The 19,647-nt window shown below is 40.0% G+C and overlaps 1 protein-coding gene across 2 annotated transcripts; it reads right to left on the bottom strand.

Moving 5' to 3' along the window:
- Positions 1 to 3,298: 3,298 nt before the first annotated feature.
- Positions 3,299 to 19,641, bottom strand: alg10 (ALG10 alpha-1,2-mannosyltransferase). Of its 2 annotated transcripts, XM_063072487.1 has the most exons (4): positions 19,362 to 19,490; positions 15,765 to 15,901; positions 13,006 to 13,203; positions 3,299 to 6,998 (listed from the first exon to the last, which is right to left on the bottom strand). In XM_063072487.1, the coding sequence occupies exons 3-4, from the start codon at positions 13,192 to 13,194 to the stop codon at positions 5,943 to 5,945; spliced, it is 1,245 nt and encodes a 414-aa protein (XP_062928557.1). In that variant the 5' UTR covers positions 13,195 to 13,203; positions 15,765 to 15,901; positions 19,362 to 19,490; the 3' UTR covers positions 3,299 to 5,942. The 2 variants fall into 2 exon arrangements, with proteins under 2 accessions (XP_062928557.1, XP_062928556.1); XM_063072486.1 differs by lacking the exon at positions 15,765 to 15,901 and having other exon boundaries at positions 3,300 to 6,998; positions 19,362 to 19,641.
- Between the last annotated feature and the right edge of the window lie 6 nt (positions 19,642 to 19,647).

Here is a 19,647-nt window from a genome sequence, read left to right as displayed (position 1 = left end):
GAAGGTTGGTGGTATTGTGGATATTGTAAATGGTTGCCATAGGTTATAATGGGACATTAACAGGATGCAGAGTTGGGCCTGAGAAGTGGCAGATAGAGTTCAATTCAGAAAAGCATGAAATGATACATTTTGTAAAGTCAAACCTGATAGTAGAGTCCAGTTAATGCAAGATTCTTAACAGCTTGGAGGAACAGAGGGATCATGCAGTCCATTTCTACAGATCCTTCAAAGTTGTCACACAAGTTGATAGGCTAGTTAAGGAGGAGTTCAGTGTGTTGGCCTTCATTAGTAGGGATATTGAGTTCAAAAGCCTTCAAGCATTGTCTCAGCTCAATAAAACTCTTATTAGATCTCACTTGGAGTAATGTGTTCAGTTCTGGATGCCTCATTATAGGAAGGATGTGGAAGGTTTAGAGACAGCGCAGAAGCTTACCGGGATGCTGCCTGGATAAGAGAACATGTCTTAGAGGATAGGTTGAACAAGTTAGGGATTTTCTCTTTGGAGCAAAGGAGGATGAGAGACTTGACAGAGATGTGTAAGAGGATAAGCTGAAAAACTGCTATTACTAGAGGGCATATAGTACTGCGCAACCCTTACATGAACAGAGATATCTAGGTTGCCTAGGGCGTTTGCACAATATTGTATTTGTCAATGTGGAGCGGAGAGCCAGTTCGTAAATCTGGCTGTGACAAAAGGTGGTGGGAACAGTGGGAGGGGCGTGGGACAGGTGGCAGAGAACTGCTAGGAGCCTCATCTGATACCAAACAATTGGTTAATTGATCACTACAGGATGTCTCTTTGGTGCTTCCTGCTCCCCCTCCTCTTCACAATCATGATTCTTCTTTCCCTGCCCCCTTCGCACTCTCAGTTTACAACAGAGACCCATATCAGAATCAGGTTCATCATCACTCAGTATGTGTTGAAATGCTTTTTTTTGTGGCAGCAGTACATAAAATTACTACAGTACTGTGCAAGTTTTAGACATTGCAGCTACATACATGTGCCTAAGACTGTACAGTGCTGTGCTTTTAAAGTGTTTGGAGGGAAGTATAGGGGGGTATTGAAGGTAGTTTTTTTTCCCCTTACACATAAAGTGGTGGGTGAATGGAACACACTGTCAGGAGTGATGGTGGTAAAGGCAGATACATCAGAGTCAGTGAAGAGACTCTTAGAGAGGCGCATGGATGAAAGAAAAATGGAGGGCTATGTGGGAGGAAAAGGTTAAATTGATCTTGGAGTAGGTTAAGAGGTCAGCACAGTATCTTACACTGAAGGGCCTGTGCTGTGCTCTATTGTTCTCTGTTGTACCGTAAAGAAAAACTTCAATATAAAATATCAGTTCATAAAACTTGAGGATAATACCCTCAACAGTTCTAAAAATATAATTAAAATAGTCATTTGTCCTAGGAGCCTAAATATTACTTGTATTCCAAATGACTGTGAAGTAACATAATGCATTTTGCTTTTTCTAGTAACGATCTGCCATCTCCTGGTCAGAGCAGGATGTGTCTCAACTATGCTACTTCTGAGAAATAAGCCTCATTTATTTTTAAGTTACACTAGACAACGGGGTGACCCGATGGGGCACCCTTTGAGAGAAGGGTAGTGCAGTCTGATGTGACCAGAGTGACCCATTAAATTTTCCTGAATGCTATTGGTATCACTTTGCTTTGGAAACTGAAGTAGAAAACCTCAGTTTATTAAAGAAGAACGACGCATAGCAAAGCAAATATAGCCCCTCCCCATTTAATGAAGGACACTTTTGATGGTGTCATTTCTGGTTTATCTATCACCCTTGTGCCTCTCGTTGTCATTTTGGAGACGTACAGTCCTTTCATCCTGGGTCTCTTCATCTCTTCTGCTGTTTGTTCTTTGTCTTTGATCCTGGAGATGTGAATTTCTCAGTTCCTTTGTCTCTTCCTCACTCCTCCTTCTGTGCCTGTTTTTGTCATTCTGGAGATGTGCAGCCCTTTCATCCCCCGTCTCTTCATCTCTTATGCTGTTTGTTGTTTGTCTCTGATCCTGGAGATGTGCATGCCTCTCCTCCTCTGTCTCTTCTTCTCTCACCTTTATTTTCTCCTGACTCTTTGATCCTGGAGTCGTGCGGCCCCGGCCTCATCCGATTCTTGTTCTCTCCCTCTCCTTGCTGCTTCCCGACGATGTTTGGCGTCATCACGACCATAATGTCCCCCTTCCCTTTCCAGGTGGCATAATTAGGCTGACCATTTTTTAAAACCCTAATGCTGGATAGAAGATACGAAGCACTAACACCAAAGGAAGCTGATTATTCTTGATGATGTGGATGGCGTTCTCCTAAATGGATGTGATATAGTCACCGCTGTCCTTTGACTGCAGCAAAGGGTTTTTTTGGGTGTTGTTACGTCGTTACAATAAGATTTAATTATCTCTTATTGATGGGTCTCAGTTTGATCTGTCCCATTCCTGCACATGCTGATGGTGATTAGTAGAATGTGACCCCTCGATACAGAGCTGCCCTGCCCTTTTGCTCCAGTAGATGCTGCTGCTGAGGCTGGCCGTGCGCATGCATCGGGCTGTCGTGTCCCAATTTCCATGACGGCCGATCGGGTCTCGGGTGAAAGCCAGCCTGTTGATCTTTGGCAAATGAGCAATTTTACACGAATATATAACCCTGAACTTTGCCTGCATTCTGTAAGTTAGTGCATTTTAATTCGATTTAGCCAAAAAAAGTGCGGCTGTAATGCACCGTTTGTGCTAACTAGAGGTCACAAACAGACAGACAGAACATGAGAGTTTTAGTAGTACATAGATAGATATCTTGTACTTGCATTTCCATTTAAAATTGTCTTTCAAAATAGTATCTTATCTTAAACTGCTTTGGATTTTGTTTCGAATATTTTTCTTTACAGGTACTATCACTCAGTAAATTTTGTAATGCAGAACTGTCACATCATGAATTTTTTTTAAAACTAGCATCAGCATCCTTCTCCTCTGTACTCCAGAACATTTTGCCTAGATAGCATATAGCAATCAGAAAATATTCAAAGACAACAATGCAAGATGCAGAAATCAGTTTCTTAATAAAGTTAAACATTTATATATTTTGGACTCCAGTATGTCTTACCCCTGTATGTAATTTAAAAACTATTTTTCTAAAAAAATTTGAAAACTGCGGAACTCTCCAGTATGGTACCCCAAAAATTCCTCATCCCATTGGAAATCATCCAGTTGTAATTATCCTGTGAAAAATTCAGGCTCTATAGAGATATGTACAATTCAATTTATTCTAAGTTTTGTGAAAGCTTCAAAATTATTTGATGTGAAAGTAATTATCCATATTCAATAATGCAAAATCTTCTTAAAACACATATTACCGTGGCAATGTAGTGACTTCTACTTGGAGGCAATTTGTACAATTGAATGGGCACGTATGTGGCAGGTGAAATATAATTTGATTATATGTTACAATATGCACTTTTGTAGGACAAACATCAGCAGAATATTTAAGTGATGACAGACTGATAAATCTTGATATGTAAAAAGGTCTGGACAGCCTTGTATGTTTAAAGCAAACATGCAGTTAAAAAAGCAAATATGTATTGGGCTTTGTTGCAAGAGCAAGATGTATCACTACAAGTATACCGCACTGTGGTGATACTGCATCTGGAGGGTATGTGGCAGATTGGGTTTCCACACTTGGAAATATATGCAGGGAGCACAACTAAGGTTCACCAGGCTAATCCCTGGAAAGGCAGATACACTATGAGGGGAGATTAGGTGGATTAGACCGGTATATAATAAAATTCAGAAGAACAAAGTGAGATCTAATTGAAACATACAACATTCTGAAAGGGTTTGACAGGAAGGTTGTTTCACCTGGCTGGCAATCTGAAACTAGGATCAAGGTCTCAGGACAGAGGGCGAGATAATTTGGGAGTGGAAATGAAATGGTTTTATTCCTGGCACCTGGACAATTCTCCATCACAAAGGGCTGCAAAGTTCATGTGGTTGAATATACTTAAGAAGGAAATAGATACACATCCAGATTAAAAAGGCATTAAGATGTGTGGAGAGAGAGTGGGAATGTGGCATTAGAAGGAATCATTGAATTGCTGAACCATCTTGAATGGTCAAACAATCTTTTTCCATTCCTATCTTACTATCTTTGTCATAAACAAGGAAAAGTAGACATACAGTATATAAAAAGAAAGGCATATGAAAAATCACCAAAAAAATATGGCTACCGGTGGGAAAAATGGAAATTGGTTAGTTTGATCCAAGCATAATTCAAAAATTTGTTGGTCCTCTACCTGAACTCTTGTTAGCCAAGTAATGTCAGAAATGATGTTTATGGAAAAAAACACAAAAGAGAAGGCTGACATAAAATTGCATACTTATATTATCTTTACTAGTAAAATGCATTGACGTCTGTATCAAAAATTGATTTAATTGTAATTACAGGATTTTACCATCATCTGAAAAGGTGTAACAAAATAGTGCACCATGTCTCATATGTCTACTGCTTACAGAAATGAAAGAGGTCATCCTCCACCAAGTATGGCATGACCTATTTTTAAAATTACTCTTCCTGCTCAGGAAACAAACAGTACTTGCAAAGAAGTCAGAAAATCAAATGTGGGGCTTGGAAGGCAACAGTGAAAATTGACTTCTCATTTGCTACATACACAACAGGACGAGGAATTAACATTCACAGTGACTGAATCTGTACTGCCCTTTCCCTGTTCCTGCATCAAATGCATTCACTTACTTATACAACTGTGGTAACACTCCTTGTTTGGTATAGATTTCCTCCTGCAACTGAAAGTCTATGGGTTCAAATCCTACATGTACAATCTTCAACGCTATTTTAAGGGTATGCTTGCATTAATGGCGATGCTGAATTTCAGGTGAGGTTAAAATACCTGCCCTTTGACGGACTACCTGATCAACGATGGAACCATTCCATGTCACAGGCAGTTCTCAAGCCATAACTAGCTGCTTGGGATAGTTTAAGAGACAGTACCTCACTGACTGAAGCATTTTGTTTGGACAAGGGAGCTTGCTGTCTACAGAAAAAAAAATGGTAATTATATTACTGTGGAGAAAAGAAATAGTAGGATTGGTACCATAAAAACACAAGTATTTTCATCAGTTTGTACTTCAGTTCCTGCAGCAGATCAATTAAGCAAACTTCCTCTAAGAACCAAAACGAAAATCAACTTTACTATTCCTGGTACATTCCAAATTCTCAATGTGATAATGTTATCCTCAGCATCCCACACACAGTAACCTATAATTCAGTGAGTGATGCCACAGAGGATCTACTGGGTGCTAATTATTGAAAACAGGTTGAAATTATAGTCTTTGCAGTTCAATGCTGAGGACTTGTATCACAGCAAAAACAATAATACACTTGTGGAAATAAAAATAATAATAATACATAATCTCTCACATTGGTCAGATTTTCAACAAATCTTCAAATTCTTTTGGTTTAGTATGATTTTAAGACAATCATATGCTGTCAGATTTTTTGGAACTCTGCTGCTGGAATTAAAAAAACTATTGAAAGAAAGCACCATAATTTTAATTTCATCAATAATTTTACATTAAGATTTTGAATATTATTTTTGTACTTCAAAAGGAGTATGAAATATTGTAGCATTAAATATCTCCATAATTCAGAGAAATTGCTAACTTGGCTTACTTTGCAAATACAATTAAAATTATTAGTGTACACATGACTAAAACAAATTCACCACATCAAGCAAATGAAACTACCAAAACGAATAGTTCGGCAAAAAGCAGTAACGATTGGATCACAGCAAATATACAAGTACCAAAGTGAACCACAAAAAGATACACAAAACATTATATACAGCATGCGATTCCCAATTTATTAAGATTACAGAGGTTTAAAATATGATCAAGGCCCACTCCCTCTCTACAAAGAAGAAACAAAATTTTACCACATGAATCTTTGAATTTCTTTCTTATCTGGCCACTGGAAGGTTTTATAAAGAAACAAATAAAGAGTTAACATATTTACTAAAGAATACAGAGCCAGCTCTGCAATAACTTTGAAGCTTGAGGGCATTGGGATGTTGAGTCTGTAGATCAAGTAGGGTACTATGAAATAACGAAACTCCAGTAACTTTTGTGGAACTGTGGCAATGACTAAACAGGAAAGATATGCCAAGATCCAGAATATTGATTTGGACTTCAATGCTTCAACAAATGTCCAAGCAGCAAAGATGTACCCTGGGACCAACAGATATTTGATCACTTCATGTCTCTGAAATATATTTTTCCAAATGTAAAATGTGTAGTGTCTGTTGTCCGCAATCAAGAATTTATGGACAAAGGTAAATTTCCAAATCAACAACAGGGAGACAATTCCAAAACCAATATAAAATAACGTGTGTTTCTTTACTGAATCCAAGAAAGAAACGATCTTTAGAAAGGAAACCAGATGAAAAAGAGAGAAAACAAGCGTGAAGGAAAAGAAGTAATATAACTGAGGGAAATTCAGAGTGATCTCATGACTGGTTCTGTCACCAACAACTATGCCTCCATTCAGAAATAAAAATAGAAGAAAACCAATAACCAAGGTAATGTATGGCCAGGTCAAAACGGTCAATGCTTTCAGATTCTTCAGTGACAGAACATACCCAAAAAGAAACTGCACAACCTTCTTGATTTCATCAGTTGGATCCACAATACATCCTGTCTTTGCATCCTTTTTCTTGGCCAAATCAGTCTTCCATGCTTCTGTCAACTTCTGTGCAATAATATTTCCCGCACAGAATATAATCCATATGATATTAGTCTGACGGAACATAAAAGCGCAGAAACCAAGGCAGGCAGCAACTTTGTGACTCCCATACAGGCACATTAAGTAAGTAAACAGGATAAAGAATGTTGAGCCTGCATCTGTGTAATACAAGAATGAGAAAAAGTAAAGCAAAGGGAATGAGGCAAGTGCTAATGCAGACGCTATTCTTTGGAATGCAGAGGTAGCCTGGGAAGAAAAAAAAAATAATTACAATATAATATTCATTGGCAAGATAGTTCAATTAAAACAATGAAAAAAAACTGCATTTATATTTTTACAAAAATGTACAAAGTGCTTCATTCACACGCAAACATTGTTGTGTCAAAAACCTTCATGTTTATTAAATACTTATTTCATGTATACTTACACATGACTTTGTCATCGCCTCAAAGACAGAAAATAGGAAATGGAAGAGGAATATGCTAAATTTCAAGACTATTCCACAAATGAGACCACAGTTAAAAATTTTCCTCAACTTCCACTATTCAATTATCAATATCCCAGAAATATTGATAATATCTGGGATATAGGCAATTTCATATTATTATTAACTCAATATTATCAACTCAATTAAATTGAATCAATGTCCTGAATAAATTCAGATTACAAACCCACTGCCTAATGAAGTCAAGATTTCAATCGCTCACAATACCCTTGAATATATAAAAATCTCATCTCAATCTAAACTGCTTGATATCTTTTCCAGACTCTGAACTTGAGTTCTACTCTATCAAGCCTACTAAGAATTAATATGAATTGAAGAGACTATCTCTTATTCTTCTAAACTTAATGGCCACCATTTTTTGTTTTCAATAAGTTCTTCATTTTATACTCAAAAATGATATGGATGTTTTGTATGTCATACCATAACATAAAAAGTTTCAACTCCAGTTATATAGATGCAAGTTGGGTTTTCTCACTCCAGTATACTGAGCTCTTACTATAGTTTCCTTCCTTCCTTGCGCCCTTAACTCCTGGTGGAGTCGTCGGGGCGCCATCATGACAAGCTTTGCGCCAGTCTGTTCCATCTGTCGCGGTTGTGTGCCAGAGCCTGGGTCACCACAAACGTTTTCCCTGTCCATTCTTTAATGTTGTCCATCCATCTTTGTTGTCTACCTCTCCTTCTTTTCCCCTCCACTGTTCCTTGTAGAAAGGTCTTTGCAAGGCCACTGGATCTTGTTATGTGGCTGCACCATCTCAGCTTTCTTTCCTTTACCGTTGTGAGAAGGTCTTCATGGGGGCCAGTGTGGTGCTGGATGGTCTTGCAGACTTGCTCATTTGTGATGTGGTCCAAATATGAAATGCCTAAGATGTTGCGATAGCATCTCATTTCGAATGCCTGTATCTTCCTCTGCAGCTCTGCTGTGAGGGTCCATGTCTCACATGTGTACAGGAAGATGGAGAATGCCAATGCATACAGGAGTCTGATCACGCAAGATCAGACTCCAGAGTATAGTTTGCAATTACCTAAATAATTAATTTATCTATTCATTGCTTTTCTAAATGCAGGAGTAACAAAAAAGTAACAAAATTGCAGTCAGAGAATAATGCATTAGAGTTTATATTTAGGTTCTGAATTCACACCAAGAATGCAGGTATATTGTGTTTAATGTTAAACAGTAGCAATATTGGGGATTTAGCATAATTAGTGCCCTGTATTCATACCTGTTTCTTTAAGACCATAAGACATAGGAGCAGAATTAGGCCACTTGGCCTATCAAGTCTGCTCCACCATTCCATCATGGCTGATTCATTATCCCTCTCAGGCCTATTCCCCTGCCTTCTCCCTGTTACCTTTGACACCCTAAGAACCTCTGCTTTAAATATACTCAGTGGCTTAGCCTCTATCGCCGTCCGTGGCAATGAATTCCACAGATTCACTATCCTCTAACTAAAGAAATTACTTCTCATCTCTGTTCTGTCCTTCTATCCTGAGGATGTGCCCTCAGTCCTCGACTCATCCACTATTGGAAACCTCCACACCACATCCACTCTGTTGAAGCCCTTCAATATTCAATAGGTTTCAATGAGATCCTCCCTTATTTTTCTAAACTCCAGCAAGTATAGGCCCAGAGACATCAAATGCTCTTCATATGAAAACACACACAAAATTATGGAGGAACTCAACAGGCCTGGCTGATTTCCAATATTCAAATAGTTGACCTATAATGTGAAAAGCAGCAGTCCCAATAACAACCCTGTGCAACACACGTCTGGCAGCCAAGCAGAATAGGCTCCCTTTATTCTGACTCTTTGCCTCCTGCTAGGCAGCCAATCTTCTATCCATGTTCGAATACTGTAATACCATGGGCTACTAACAAGTTTAGCAGCTTCATGCGCGGCACCTTGTCAAAGGCCTTCTGAAAACCAAGTAAATAACATCTACTGGCTCTTCTTTGTCTATCCTGCCTGTTACTTCTTCAAATAATTACAACAGATTTGCCAGACAAGATTTTCTCTTCAGGAAACTGTGCTGACTTTGGTCTACTTTATCATGCACCTCAGGTACTCTGAAACCTCATCCTTAATAATGGACTACCAACATCTTCCCAACCACTGAAGTCAGACTGACTGGCCCATAATTTCTATTTTTCTTGCTTCCTCCTTTCTTAAAGAGTGAAATGACATTTGCAAGTTTCTAGTCCTCTGGAACCATTCCAAAATCTAGAGATTCTTGAAAGGTCATTACAAATGCCCCCACAGTCTCCTCAGCTACCTCTTTCAGAAACTTGGGGTGTACATCATCTGGTCCAGGTGACTTACTTACATTCAGACCCTTCAGCTCCTCAAGCACCTTCTCCTTAGATAATTAAAAGCAACTGCACTCACTTCTGCCCCCGACACTCGCGAATATCTGGTATACTGGCAGAGTCTTCAATGGTGAATACTCACGCAAAATGCTTATTAAATTCATCTGCCATTTCTTTGTCCCGTATTACTACCTCTCCATCATTATTTTCCAATGGTCCAATATCCACTCTTGCCTCTCTTTTACTCTTTATATATCTGAAGAAATGTTTGGTATCCTCTTTGGTATTATTGGCTAGCTTACCTTCATATTTCATCTTGACTCTCCTTATAGTCTTTTTGAATGCCATTTGTTGGTTTTTAAAAGCTTCCCAATCCTCTAACTTCCAAATAATTTTTGATTCATTATATGCCCTCTGTTTTGCTTTTATGCTGTCTTTGACTTCCCTTGTCACCAACAGATGCCTCATCCTCCCTTTAGAATACTTTTTCAACTTTGGGATGTATCTAACCTGTGGCTTCTGAATTGTCCCCAGAAACTCCAGCCATTGCTGTTTTCCTGTCATCCCTGCTAGAGTCCCCTTTCAATGAACTTTGGCCTGCTCCTCTCTTATGACTCTATAACTTCTTTTACTTCATTTGTATTCCCAATACCTCTGACTTATCGTCTCCCTCTCAAACTGCAGGGTGAATTCTATCATATTATTATCACTGCCTCCCAAGGGTTCTTTTACCTTAAGCTCTGTAATCAAATCTGGTTCATTACACAATACCCAATCCTGAATTTCCTTTCCCCTAGTGGGCTCACTCACAAGCTGCTCTAAAAAGCATCTCTTAGGTATTCCACAAATTCCCTCTACTGGGATCCAGCACTAACCTGATTTCACCAATCAACTTGCATACTGAAATCCCTCATGAATATTGTAACATTGCCCTTTTTACATGCCTTTTCTACTTCCCATTAAAATATATATCCCACAATCTGGCTACTGTTTGGAGAACTTCGTATAACTTCCAATAAGGTCTTTTTATCCTTGCAGTTTCTTAACTCTACCGACAAGTATTCTACATCTTTCATTCCTACGTCACCTCTTTCTAAGGATTTAATTTCATTTCTTACCCACAGAGCCACCCCAGCCCCTCTGTCTACCCTTTTGATACAGGGTGTATCCTTGGATATTAAGCTCCCAACTATGATCATGTTTCAGCCACATCTCAGTGATGCCCACATTATACCTGCCTATCTCTTAACTGTACTACAAGATCATCTTCCTTACACCGTACATTGCATGCATTCCAATAGAACACTTCCAGTCCTACCTTCATCACCCTGTTCGATTTTGCCCCCATGTTACACTTCATCTCATTCCACAGTCTGCAATTTTGCCCTATCATCTGCCTGTCCTTCCTTACAGTCTCACTAAACAGTGCATCAACTTGTATACCAACTGCCCCAGCCTCAGCCCTAACACTCCGGCTCCCATCCCCCTGCCAACTTAGTTTAAGCCCTCCCCAAATGTGCCCGCAAGAATATTGGTCCCCCTCAGTTCAGGTGTAACCAATCCTTTTCGTACAGGTCATACCTTCCCTAGAAGAGCTCCCAATGATCCAGAAATCTGAAACTGTGCCCCCTGCATCACTTCATCAACCACTCTTTAACTGAAGAATTTGTACAAATAAATCCCTGAAATAACGGTGAGAACACCTGCACCTGGACCACCAAGTGAGCAAAAGTCAGTTTTCTGCAGTTATTTTTATACATTTCTAAAATTTATCATTGCTGGTGTAGAAGGCTATCTAACAAATGTATGAAAATATAACAACATGAAGCTCTCGAGCCTGGTATGACACTGATCAGATGTCACAAGTAAACTGCAAATTTCTTATAAGCCCCTTTATTAATGCGAGTATATTTTAATATTAATTTTATTGAAATGAAAATCAATTTCACTTTCTTACTGTTGGAGAGCAACAGTCATAGAGCAGAGCAATAAGATCTTCCACCCAATGAGGCTATCCTGACCACCCAACTAGTCCCAATTTCCCAAGTTTGGCCCATATCCCTCTAAGCTCTGTTGCACTAAGTACCTCTACAAGTGCTTCTTAAATGAAGCTATTGCTTCAACCACCTCCCCTGACAGTTCTTTCCATATACTCTGCACCCTCTGTATGAAGAAATTGCCCCTGAGGTCCCTTATGAGTCTTTCCCCTCTCACCCTAAATCTATGTCCCCTAGTTTTGGACTCCCCCCTCCACCCTGGGGATAAGACTGCGACCATTTACCTTATTATATGCCCCCATGATTTTATAAACCACTTTAAGGCCACCCTTTATTGCCCTACACTCCAAGGAGCAAAGACCCAGTTTGGCCAAGCTCGCCCGGTAACTTAGACACTCTAGTCCTGGCAACGTGCTTGTAAACTGCATTCATTAAAACTTAAACACATCTTTCCTGTAACAGGTTGACCAAAACTGTACACAGTATTCCAAGTGTGGCCTCACTAACTACTTACACAACTCGGACATAATGTCCCAGCTCCTGTGCTCCATGCTCAATCGTCAACACCACCTCATTTTGTGTCATCCACAAACTTACTGATCTAACCTTGTGTGTCTGTATCCGAATAATTTCTATAAATAATGAATAACAAGACTGACCTCACTGAATAATCCCCCAAGTATGCCATCTCTTTGTACTGCAGTTATGTTCTCCCTATCAAAAAGGCAATATGCAGGCCTTTACCTCTGCCATGCTTGTAGCTTTGGTATCCTGGAATACTGAGCTGCCAGTTCTGCTCTACTTAGTCATGTTTCTGTAATGGCTATAACATCTTAGTCCTCAGAGCCAATTCATACTCCAAATTCATCCGTCTTACCCCTTACACCTTGCGCATTGAAATAAATGCAGTTTAACTGGGTATCCCTTTCCCTGCCTTTACTGTGTCCCTGACTATCCTGATTACTAAACTTGCTCTCACTATTATCCCAAGATTTGCTCCTGCTCATGGTCCGACCCTGCCAAATTAGTTGAAACCCACCCATGTAGCACTAACAAATTTTCCTGCAGGGGTATTAGCGGCATTGAGACTGGGCAAGCCGAAAGGATATGGAAATTCACACACATTGTCCCCACACATGTTCGTAGTCAGTGAAGCCTAAAACAGGTGTACACCACTGGAAATTTACCTGCACATCAAATGGGGACACTTTATTATAGGGAAAGATGTGACCGTAAGACCAAGGAACAGAATTATGATGAACTATTTCATCATAGCTGACCCATTTCTCTCAGTAGTGTGCTAAAACACCATCATTTAGTAAAATTATACAGCAGTATAATGAATGTACGTATTCTGTCAACAAGGGTCATGCTGCTTTAACAGAACTTCCTATTTTAACCGTACTTCATTATTTTGGCAGTAAAATGAACTAATCAAGCTGGTACCTTGTCCTTCTGATGTATCCTGCACAACAGCAAATAAAGTAAGTAGAGGTTCCCAGTATTGAACAGCAGATTAATGAATCGTAGCATTCCTGTGGAGCACACAACAGTTCCTGTCCAGCTCAGCAGCCATGACACTGGCTTGATTATTCCAGTGGACACCAAGTAGAGACCGGGTAGGGTAGTGATCATCGGATCCCACTGCATAATATTGGGAAGAGAACAGTTTATAACAATTAAAATACTGAAACTGGCAACAACTGTATATTTACAATGTACTTTAACTTTTATATAAAGAAAACAATGAACAAAAAGTAAAAGGTAATCAACCTGTATTTGATTAAGTCTACCTGTTTCAAACATGAAAGAAAGCCAATATCTTAAAATCCAAAATGGGTAGTAGTCCTTGATGTGCTAGTGGTACCTCAGAGAAATACTGCATATATCATTATTTTCCATATTGTTTCCAAAATGTTAACAACGGAAACCTACCTTTAAAATGACTCCCCTCAAAATGTGAAATCACTTCTTTTGTTTAGGGGTAACCCTGAGATCAAGCACATTTTTAATAGATTGCAGTATTGTTTTTCTCATTTTACAAATTCTCTTAATCCCATGTTTAAAATGTTACACACCACTCAATCAGTTAATAATGGCAGTGATTTTTGAGGTTCATAGTAACAATGTCTGATGGCCTATAAAATGAACAAGCTAGGTCATTTATTTCAATACTGTACAGTATATGGAAATTTTAAAAATAAATCAACAAAGAAATAAAATTTGGAACTAAATTCATCAGAGAAATTTATGACAGAGGAGGCAAATACAATCCATGCATAATTTGGCTATTTCTTGTCCCCTCAGTTCACAACCATGCAGGTTACAGCTCTTTCAGAACTGCTTCAAGCACATTTAGAATGTGATCAATGTTTTGGGCTCAACCACCTTGCAGGTTATGATTCCCAGACCTTCTCAGCTATTTACGCAGGAAAAATTCTTGAAAGTCAGTTTAATCTTTAAATCTTCATTCATAATTATTGATTTATTTGCTAAAGAAAATAGTGTAAAGCCTGGAATATCGTCACTTCCTATATATTTTTTTTCTAGAAGGGATTAAAGGGGAATGTGGGGGTAATACACACTGGTGTAGCTTATATAATGCAACATTTAGCTATTAAAGACTAAGCTTGGTGAAATTTAACTTGTGTTTTCAGAACACTTTCTTGTCTGTATTTCACTGCTGGAAATAATTAAGCTATAAAACTGTTACTGAAATAATGTTTCAAAGCTTAGAAGGTTTTGCTTTAGCTGACCCAAATGCAGAAAAATGAAATATACTCTGGTTCCAAGAAAAACGATTCATACAAATTAAATCCTGAAAAGAACTGAGTAATTTCTATGCCAGATTTCTTCTCTGTTTACTGCACCTTGAGTTGTCATGTTTTTGTACAGCTCAATGAAATCTTTCCTTAGTCTCTTTTGTTCCAACTCCTGACCTGATTCACCTCATATCTATAAAACTCCAACTTTGCCATCACACTTGAACACCTTTCTTATACCCATTTCATGCTATCATATTAGTTTACATAATATTGCATCTACGGTTTGATGTTTGTTCTTTGGAGTTCTAGTACAGCCAGCCTGCTCTTGTACTCTATACCTTGACTGACAACGTCATGTATCCCAAGTCTTCATAACCACCTCATATCACATTATCCTCAGGAATCAGAACACAAGGAATAAGGGGAAGCTATTTGACCCCTCTTGCCATCTCCACCAGCCAAAAGACAATCGTTGATCTTTTAACTCAGTATCACGCTCCTGGTAACCTTAAAGCCCTTGTGTTTGAATAAACTTAGTTCTGAGTCTCCACAGTGCTCTTGGTTAGAGAATTCTAAAAGCCACTACTCAGTGATTGAAGAATATTTCTTCTTAGTTCCGGATGGGCAATCCTTTATTGTGAAACTGTAATGCCTGATTCTGGATGTCACAGCTAGGAGAAACAACATCCCAACAGCTATCACCCTTTTATACTTCTAGTGATCGTATTTCAGTAAGATCGCCTCTTAAGGGCAATAAAATAAGAACATTGGCCCAATTTGCTTAATCTCTCTTCATAAGACAATTCTTACCACCTTCCCTTGTCCTCACCAATCCCAGGATCCATTTGGTAAACCTCTGTTACTCTCCCTCCATGAAGTACATTCTGTATGTAAGAACAGTATAGAATATCCCAGCAAGGTCTCACCAGGGCTTTTATGCAACTTGTCCAGGATGTCTTTATTTGGAAATGCATCTATGAATATGCATTTAATCATTCCTTTTCCTCTACCTTTCTACGCTGATTGAATTTCATTTCCCATATCTCCATTCACCTAATTAGTCCCGTTACCATCATTACCACCAGGGTATCATCAAATTTGGTATAATTTATAAACTTCTCAATTATAGCCCAAACTTTGACTATTGGGGGTAAATTTCACAAACTTCCACAGCTCCCAATGACCCTGCGATTCCCGTCTCTGAGGTTGAATTGAGAGCATCCTTCAGAAGGGTGAACCCATGAAAAGCACCCAGCCCAGATGGGATACCTGGCTGAGTACTAAAGACCTGTGCTGATTAACTGGCTGGAACGCTCACATTGTTAATCTCTCACTTCAGCAGACTGAGGCATCCACCTGCTTCAAACAGGCCTCGAACATACCAGTGCCTAAGAAAGATGTGGTAACCTGCCTCGATGATGATCGTCCAGCAGCACTTACATCTACGGTGATGAAGTGTTTTGAAACACATCAACTCCTGCCCAAGATGCGACTTGGATCTGCTCCAATTTGCCTACTGGCAGAACAGGTCCATAGCAGATGCCATTTCATTGGCTCTTCACTCAACCCTGGAGCATCTGGACAGCAAAGATACATACTTCAGGTTCTCCTTATCGTCCACAGATCAGCATTCAATACTATTATCCCCTCAAAACCAATCAATAAGCTTCAAGACCTTTCCCACAATAACTCCTTGTGCAACTGGATCCTTAATAACCTCACTTGGTCAATTTGGATTGGCAACAACACCTCCTCCATGATCTCCATCAGCACAGGAGCACCACAAGGCTCAGTGCTTAGCCCCCTGCCCTGCATGCTTTACACTTGTGACTGTGACTAAGCACAGCTCCAGTGCTATATTTAAGTTTGTTGACAACACCACTGCTGTTGGCTGAATCAAAGGTGGTGACGAATCAGCATATAGGAGGGAGATTGAAAATCTAATTGAGTGGTGCCACAACAGCAACTCCTCACTCAATGTCAGCAAGAACAAGGAGCTGCTCATTGACTTCAGGAGGAGGAAACCGGACTTTAAATTCCACGGTGTTATGATTTCAGAGAATCTGTCCTGGGCCCAGCACGTAAAAGCAATTAGGAAAAAAGCACGGCAGCACCTCTACTTCCTTATAAGTTTGCAAAGATTCGACATGACATTTAATACTTTGACAAACTTCTATAGATGTGTGGTAGAGAGTATATTGACTGGTTGCATCACAGCCTGGTATGGGAACACCAATATCCTTGAGTGGAAAATCCTACAAAACGTAGTGGAAGCGGCCCAGTCCGTCAGGGGTAAAGCATTCCTCACCTTGAGTACATCTACATGAAATGCTGTTGCAGGAAAGCAGCATCCATCATCAGGCATCCCACCATCCAGTTCATGCTCTTTTGTCACTGCTACCATCAGGAAGAAGGTACAAGAGCCTTGACTCACACCATCAGGTTCAGGAACATTTATTACTCCTCAACCATCAGGCTCTTGAACCAGCAGGGATAATTTAATTTCACTTGCCCCCCCCCCCCCATCAGTGAACTGTTCCAACAACCTATGGGCTCACTTTCAAGGACTATTCATCTCATGTTTCAGGATAGACTAACCAAAGAAAAAAAGTAGCAGAGACTATAATCTCATTTCTCAATAAAAGATTATTAAAATTTAAACAGGTCACTCATCTATTTAAGTAATGGAAGTATTTAAGAGACTTTTAAAGCACATTGCACGTTAACCTTCCAGAAAAGGTCTGGTTTTTGGACTTGTCCAAATAGACTTACAGTAAACAAATATATTAATGCTATTCTGAAAGGGAGAAGCTAGGGAACTGCATGCCAATTAGTCTTGATTCAGTCAGAAAAAAAATGCTGGAATTTATTATTCAGGAAGTGGGTCAAGCCCTTTGTCAAATTATCACAATCAGCTTATGGAAAAAAATAAATCTCAGGGGATTAACAATTCAGTGACCACAATGGATGCAAAATAGATTAAAAGACAAAATGCAGAAGGTAGTGATGGACAGCTGTATTTCATACTGGGGACAGGCGGGGGGGGGGTTGATTTTCAGTATTGATCATTCACTTGGAAGAACACTGTAGGGTGCAGAATATAAACAAGGAGGGGCTTGAACTATCATGGCATGAGTTTATCAAGCTGACAGAGAAGATTCAAACACGTTGTCCGTTTCTTTCAAAAAGTCCATGCGCATAGGAATCCCTGCATCATGGCGATAGCAGCAGTACTTGGGATGGGATTGAAAACATCCAGTCCATACATAAGGAATATACAGAAGCCCTGCTTAATAGGTAGCTACCTGCCCTGTCAAACACTTTCTCCCCACCAGTGGCAGTCTGCAGTTCTGCTACCAGCCACCCCAGAGCTGGAGTGGAAGCTCTTCATCCTTCAAGGAAAACCTTGCAGAGATTAGCATCAAAGCTCTGGAGGCCCATAATCTGGTGAAATGGACATGTGGCAGATTAAATTTGACAACTACAGAGTGATGTATTTTGGCTGGAAGAATAAAGAAATGTAATGTTACTTAATGGCAGAATCTGAAAGAAGGGTAAGGGTAGAAGGAAAATACACATAAATCTTAGATGGCCTCTCACGTTCGAACAGTGAATGATAAAACAACCGTGATCCTTTGGTACAAAAGCAATATATTGCCATTTCCTTTGTCACATGGTGTGAGCAGAATTATCTGCAGCTTAATGTGAAAAAGACTAAGGAGCTGGTGGTAGACCTGAGGAGAGCTAAGGTACCGGTGACCCCTGTTTCCATCCAGGAGGTCAGTGTGGACATGGTGGAGGATTACAATTACCTGGGGATACGAATTGACAATAAACTGGACTGGTCAAAGAACACTGAGGCTGTCTACAAGAAGGGTCAGAGCCGTCTCTATTTCCTGAGGAGACTGAGGTCCTTTAACATCTGCCGGACGATACTGAGGATGTTCCACGAGTCTGTGGTGGCCAGTGCGATCATGTTTGCTGTTGTGTGCTGGGGCAGCAGACACCAACAGAATCAACAAACTCATTTGTAAGGCCAGTGATGTTGTGGGGATGGAACTGGACTCTCTGATGGTGGTGTCTGAAAAGAAGATGTGTCCAAGTTGCATGCCATCTTGGACAATGTCTCCCATCCGCTACATAATGTACTGGGTGGGCAGAGGAGTACATCCAGCCAGAGACTCATTCCACCGAGATGCAACACAGAGCGTCATAAGAAGTCATTCCTGCCTGTGGCCATCAAACTTTACAACTCCTCCCTTGGAGTGTCAGACATCCTGAGCCAATAGGCTGGTCCTGGACTTATTTCCTGGCATAATTTACATATTACTATTTAACTATTTATGGTTTTATTACTATTTAATTATTTATGGTGCAACTGTAACAAAAACCAATTTCCCCCAGGATCAATAAAGTATGAATATGACTAAAATGCTCGGCCTCAGTTGCTGAATATTTAATTACTGAAATCACCGTTTTAGGAAGAATGCAATGTGATACGGACATGTCAAAGATTTACCTGAACGGTAGAGGAAGAGGTCACGGTTATGTCGAAAGACTGAAGCAAGCCACAGTTCAACCCAAAATTGATCTTAAAGATGTTTAAACTACAAGATTAAGCTGTTTACAGTGACAATAGAGGTGCCAGCCACAGCAAACAGATGTAAGCCGACTGAGGAAGATGGCATGTTTTTACAAACTTGCTCCTCGCTAGAATGCGCCACCTGAGTGGTTCATGGTAGCAAATTCAGAATGGAAAGGGGAAAAGATGGTGACAAAAACTGCGATTGGGGCTAAATGATTAGTTTATTTTAAAATATACCTCCTGCACGGGAATCATTACATGAAATCCAGCATCATAAGGACGAGTTGTGAAACTTTCTCTAAATGAAATATGAAATCAACACTTTAAACATTGCATCAGTAAATACAGAAACCTGCAGCTTTAAACTTTGCACGGTTTGTGGTGTGAAGCAGAGGTGATTAGCGAGGCTGCACTTAACTCCCGGTTTTGCAACGACCACAAATCATTCGTACCTCCAGGAATCTCCCCTCGCAGTATTTCTGCGCTTGCGGCACGTGAAAAATCTCGTCCATGTAGGGAGTCCTCTGGGCCCGACTAATCATGGCAAAGAAGACCGAGGCGATGAGGAAGTTGCTGCTCACGACGGCCGAGAACAAGAATTTCTCCACTTTCTCCATGATGGCGCTCCGGCTCCGGCCGGGGCAGCGCCTGAGCTCCGGGACACGAAAGCGCGGGGCGAGAGCTCCGGGTCAGCGGACGGCGGGCGCGCCCCTGCGCAACAACACACGCGCGCGCGCG

This window comes from Mobula hypostoma, chromosome 20, assembly GCF_963921235.1.
Source record: "Mobula hypostoma chromosome 20, sMobHyp1.1, whole genome shotgun sequence".
NCBI lineage: Eukaryota > Metazoa > Chordata > Chondrichthyes > Myliobatiformes > Myliobatidae > Mobula > Mobula hypostoma.
This window is presented reverse-complemented; position numbering and strand designations above follow the sequence as displayed.

What these genes read in the sequence shown, in the direction of transcription:
- alg10 (XM_063072486.1), bottom strand. Translation starts at nt 19,526, where the DNA reads ATGGAGAAAGTGGAGAAATTCTTGTTCTCGGCCGTCGTGAGCAGCAAC. An exon ending in GCGAGGGGAGATTCCTGGAG is followed by an intron (nt 13,204 to 19,361) that starts GTACGAATGATT and finishes AATATTATGCAG; the next exon opens with TGGGATCCGATGATCACTAC. An exon ending in GGATACATCAGAAGGACAAG is followed by an intron (nt 6,999 to 13,005) that starts GTACCAGCTTGA and finishes TTTTCTTCCCAG; the next exon opens with GCTACCTCTGCATTCCAAAG.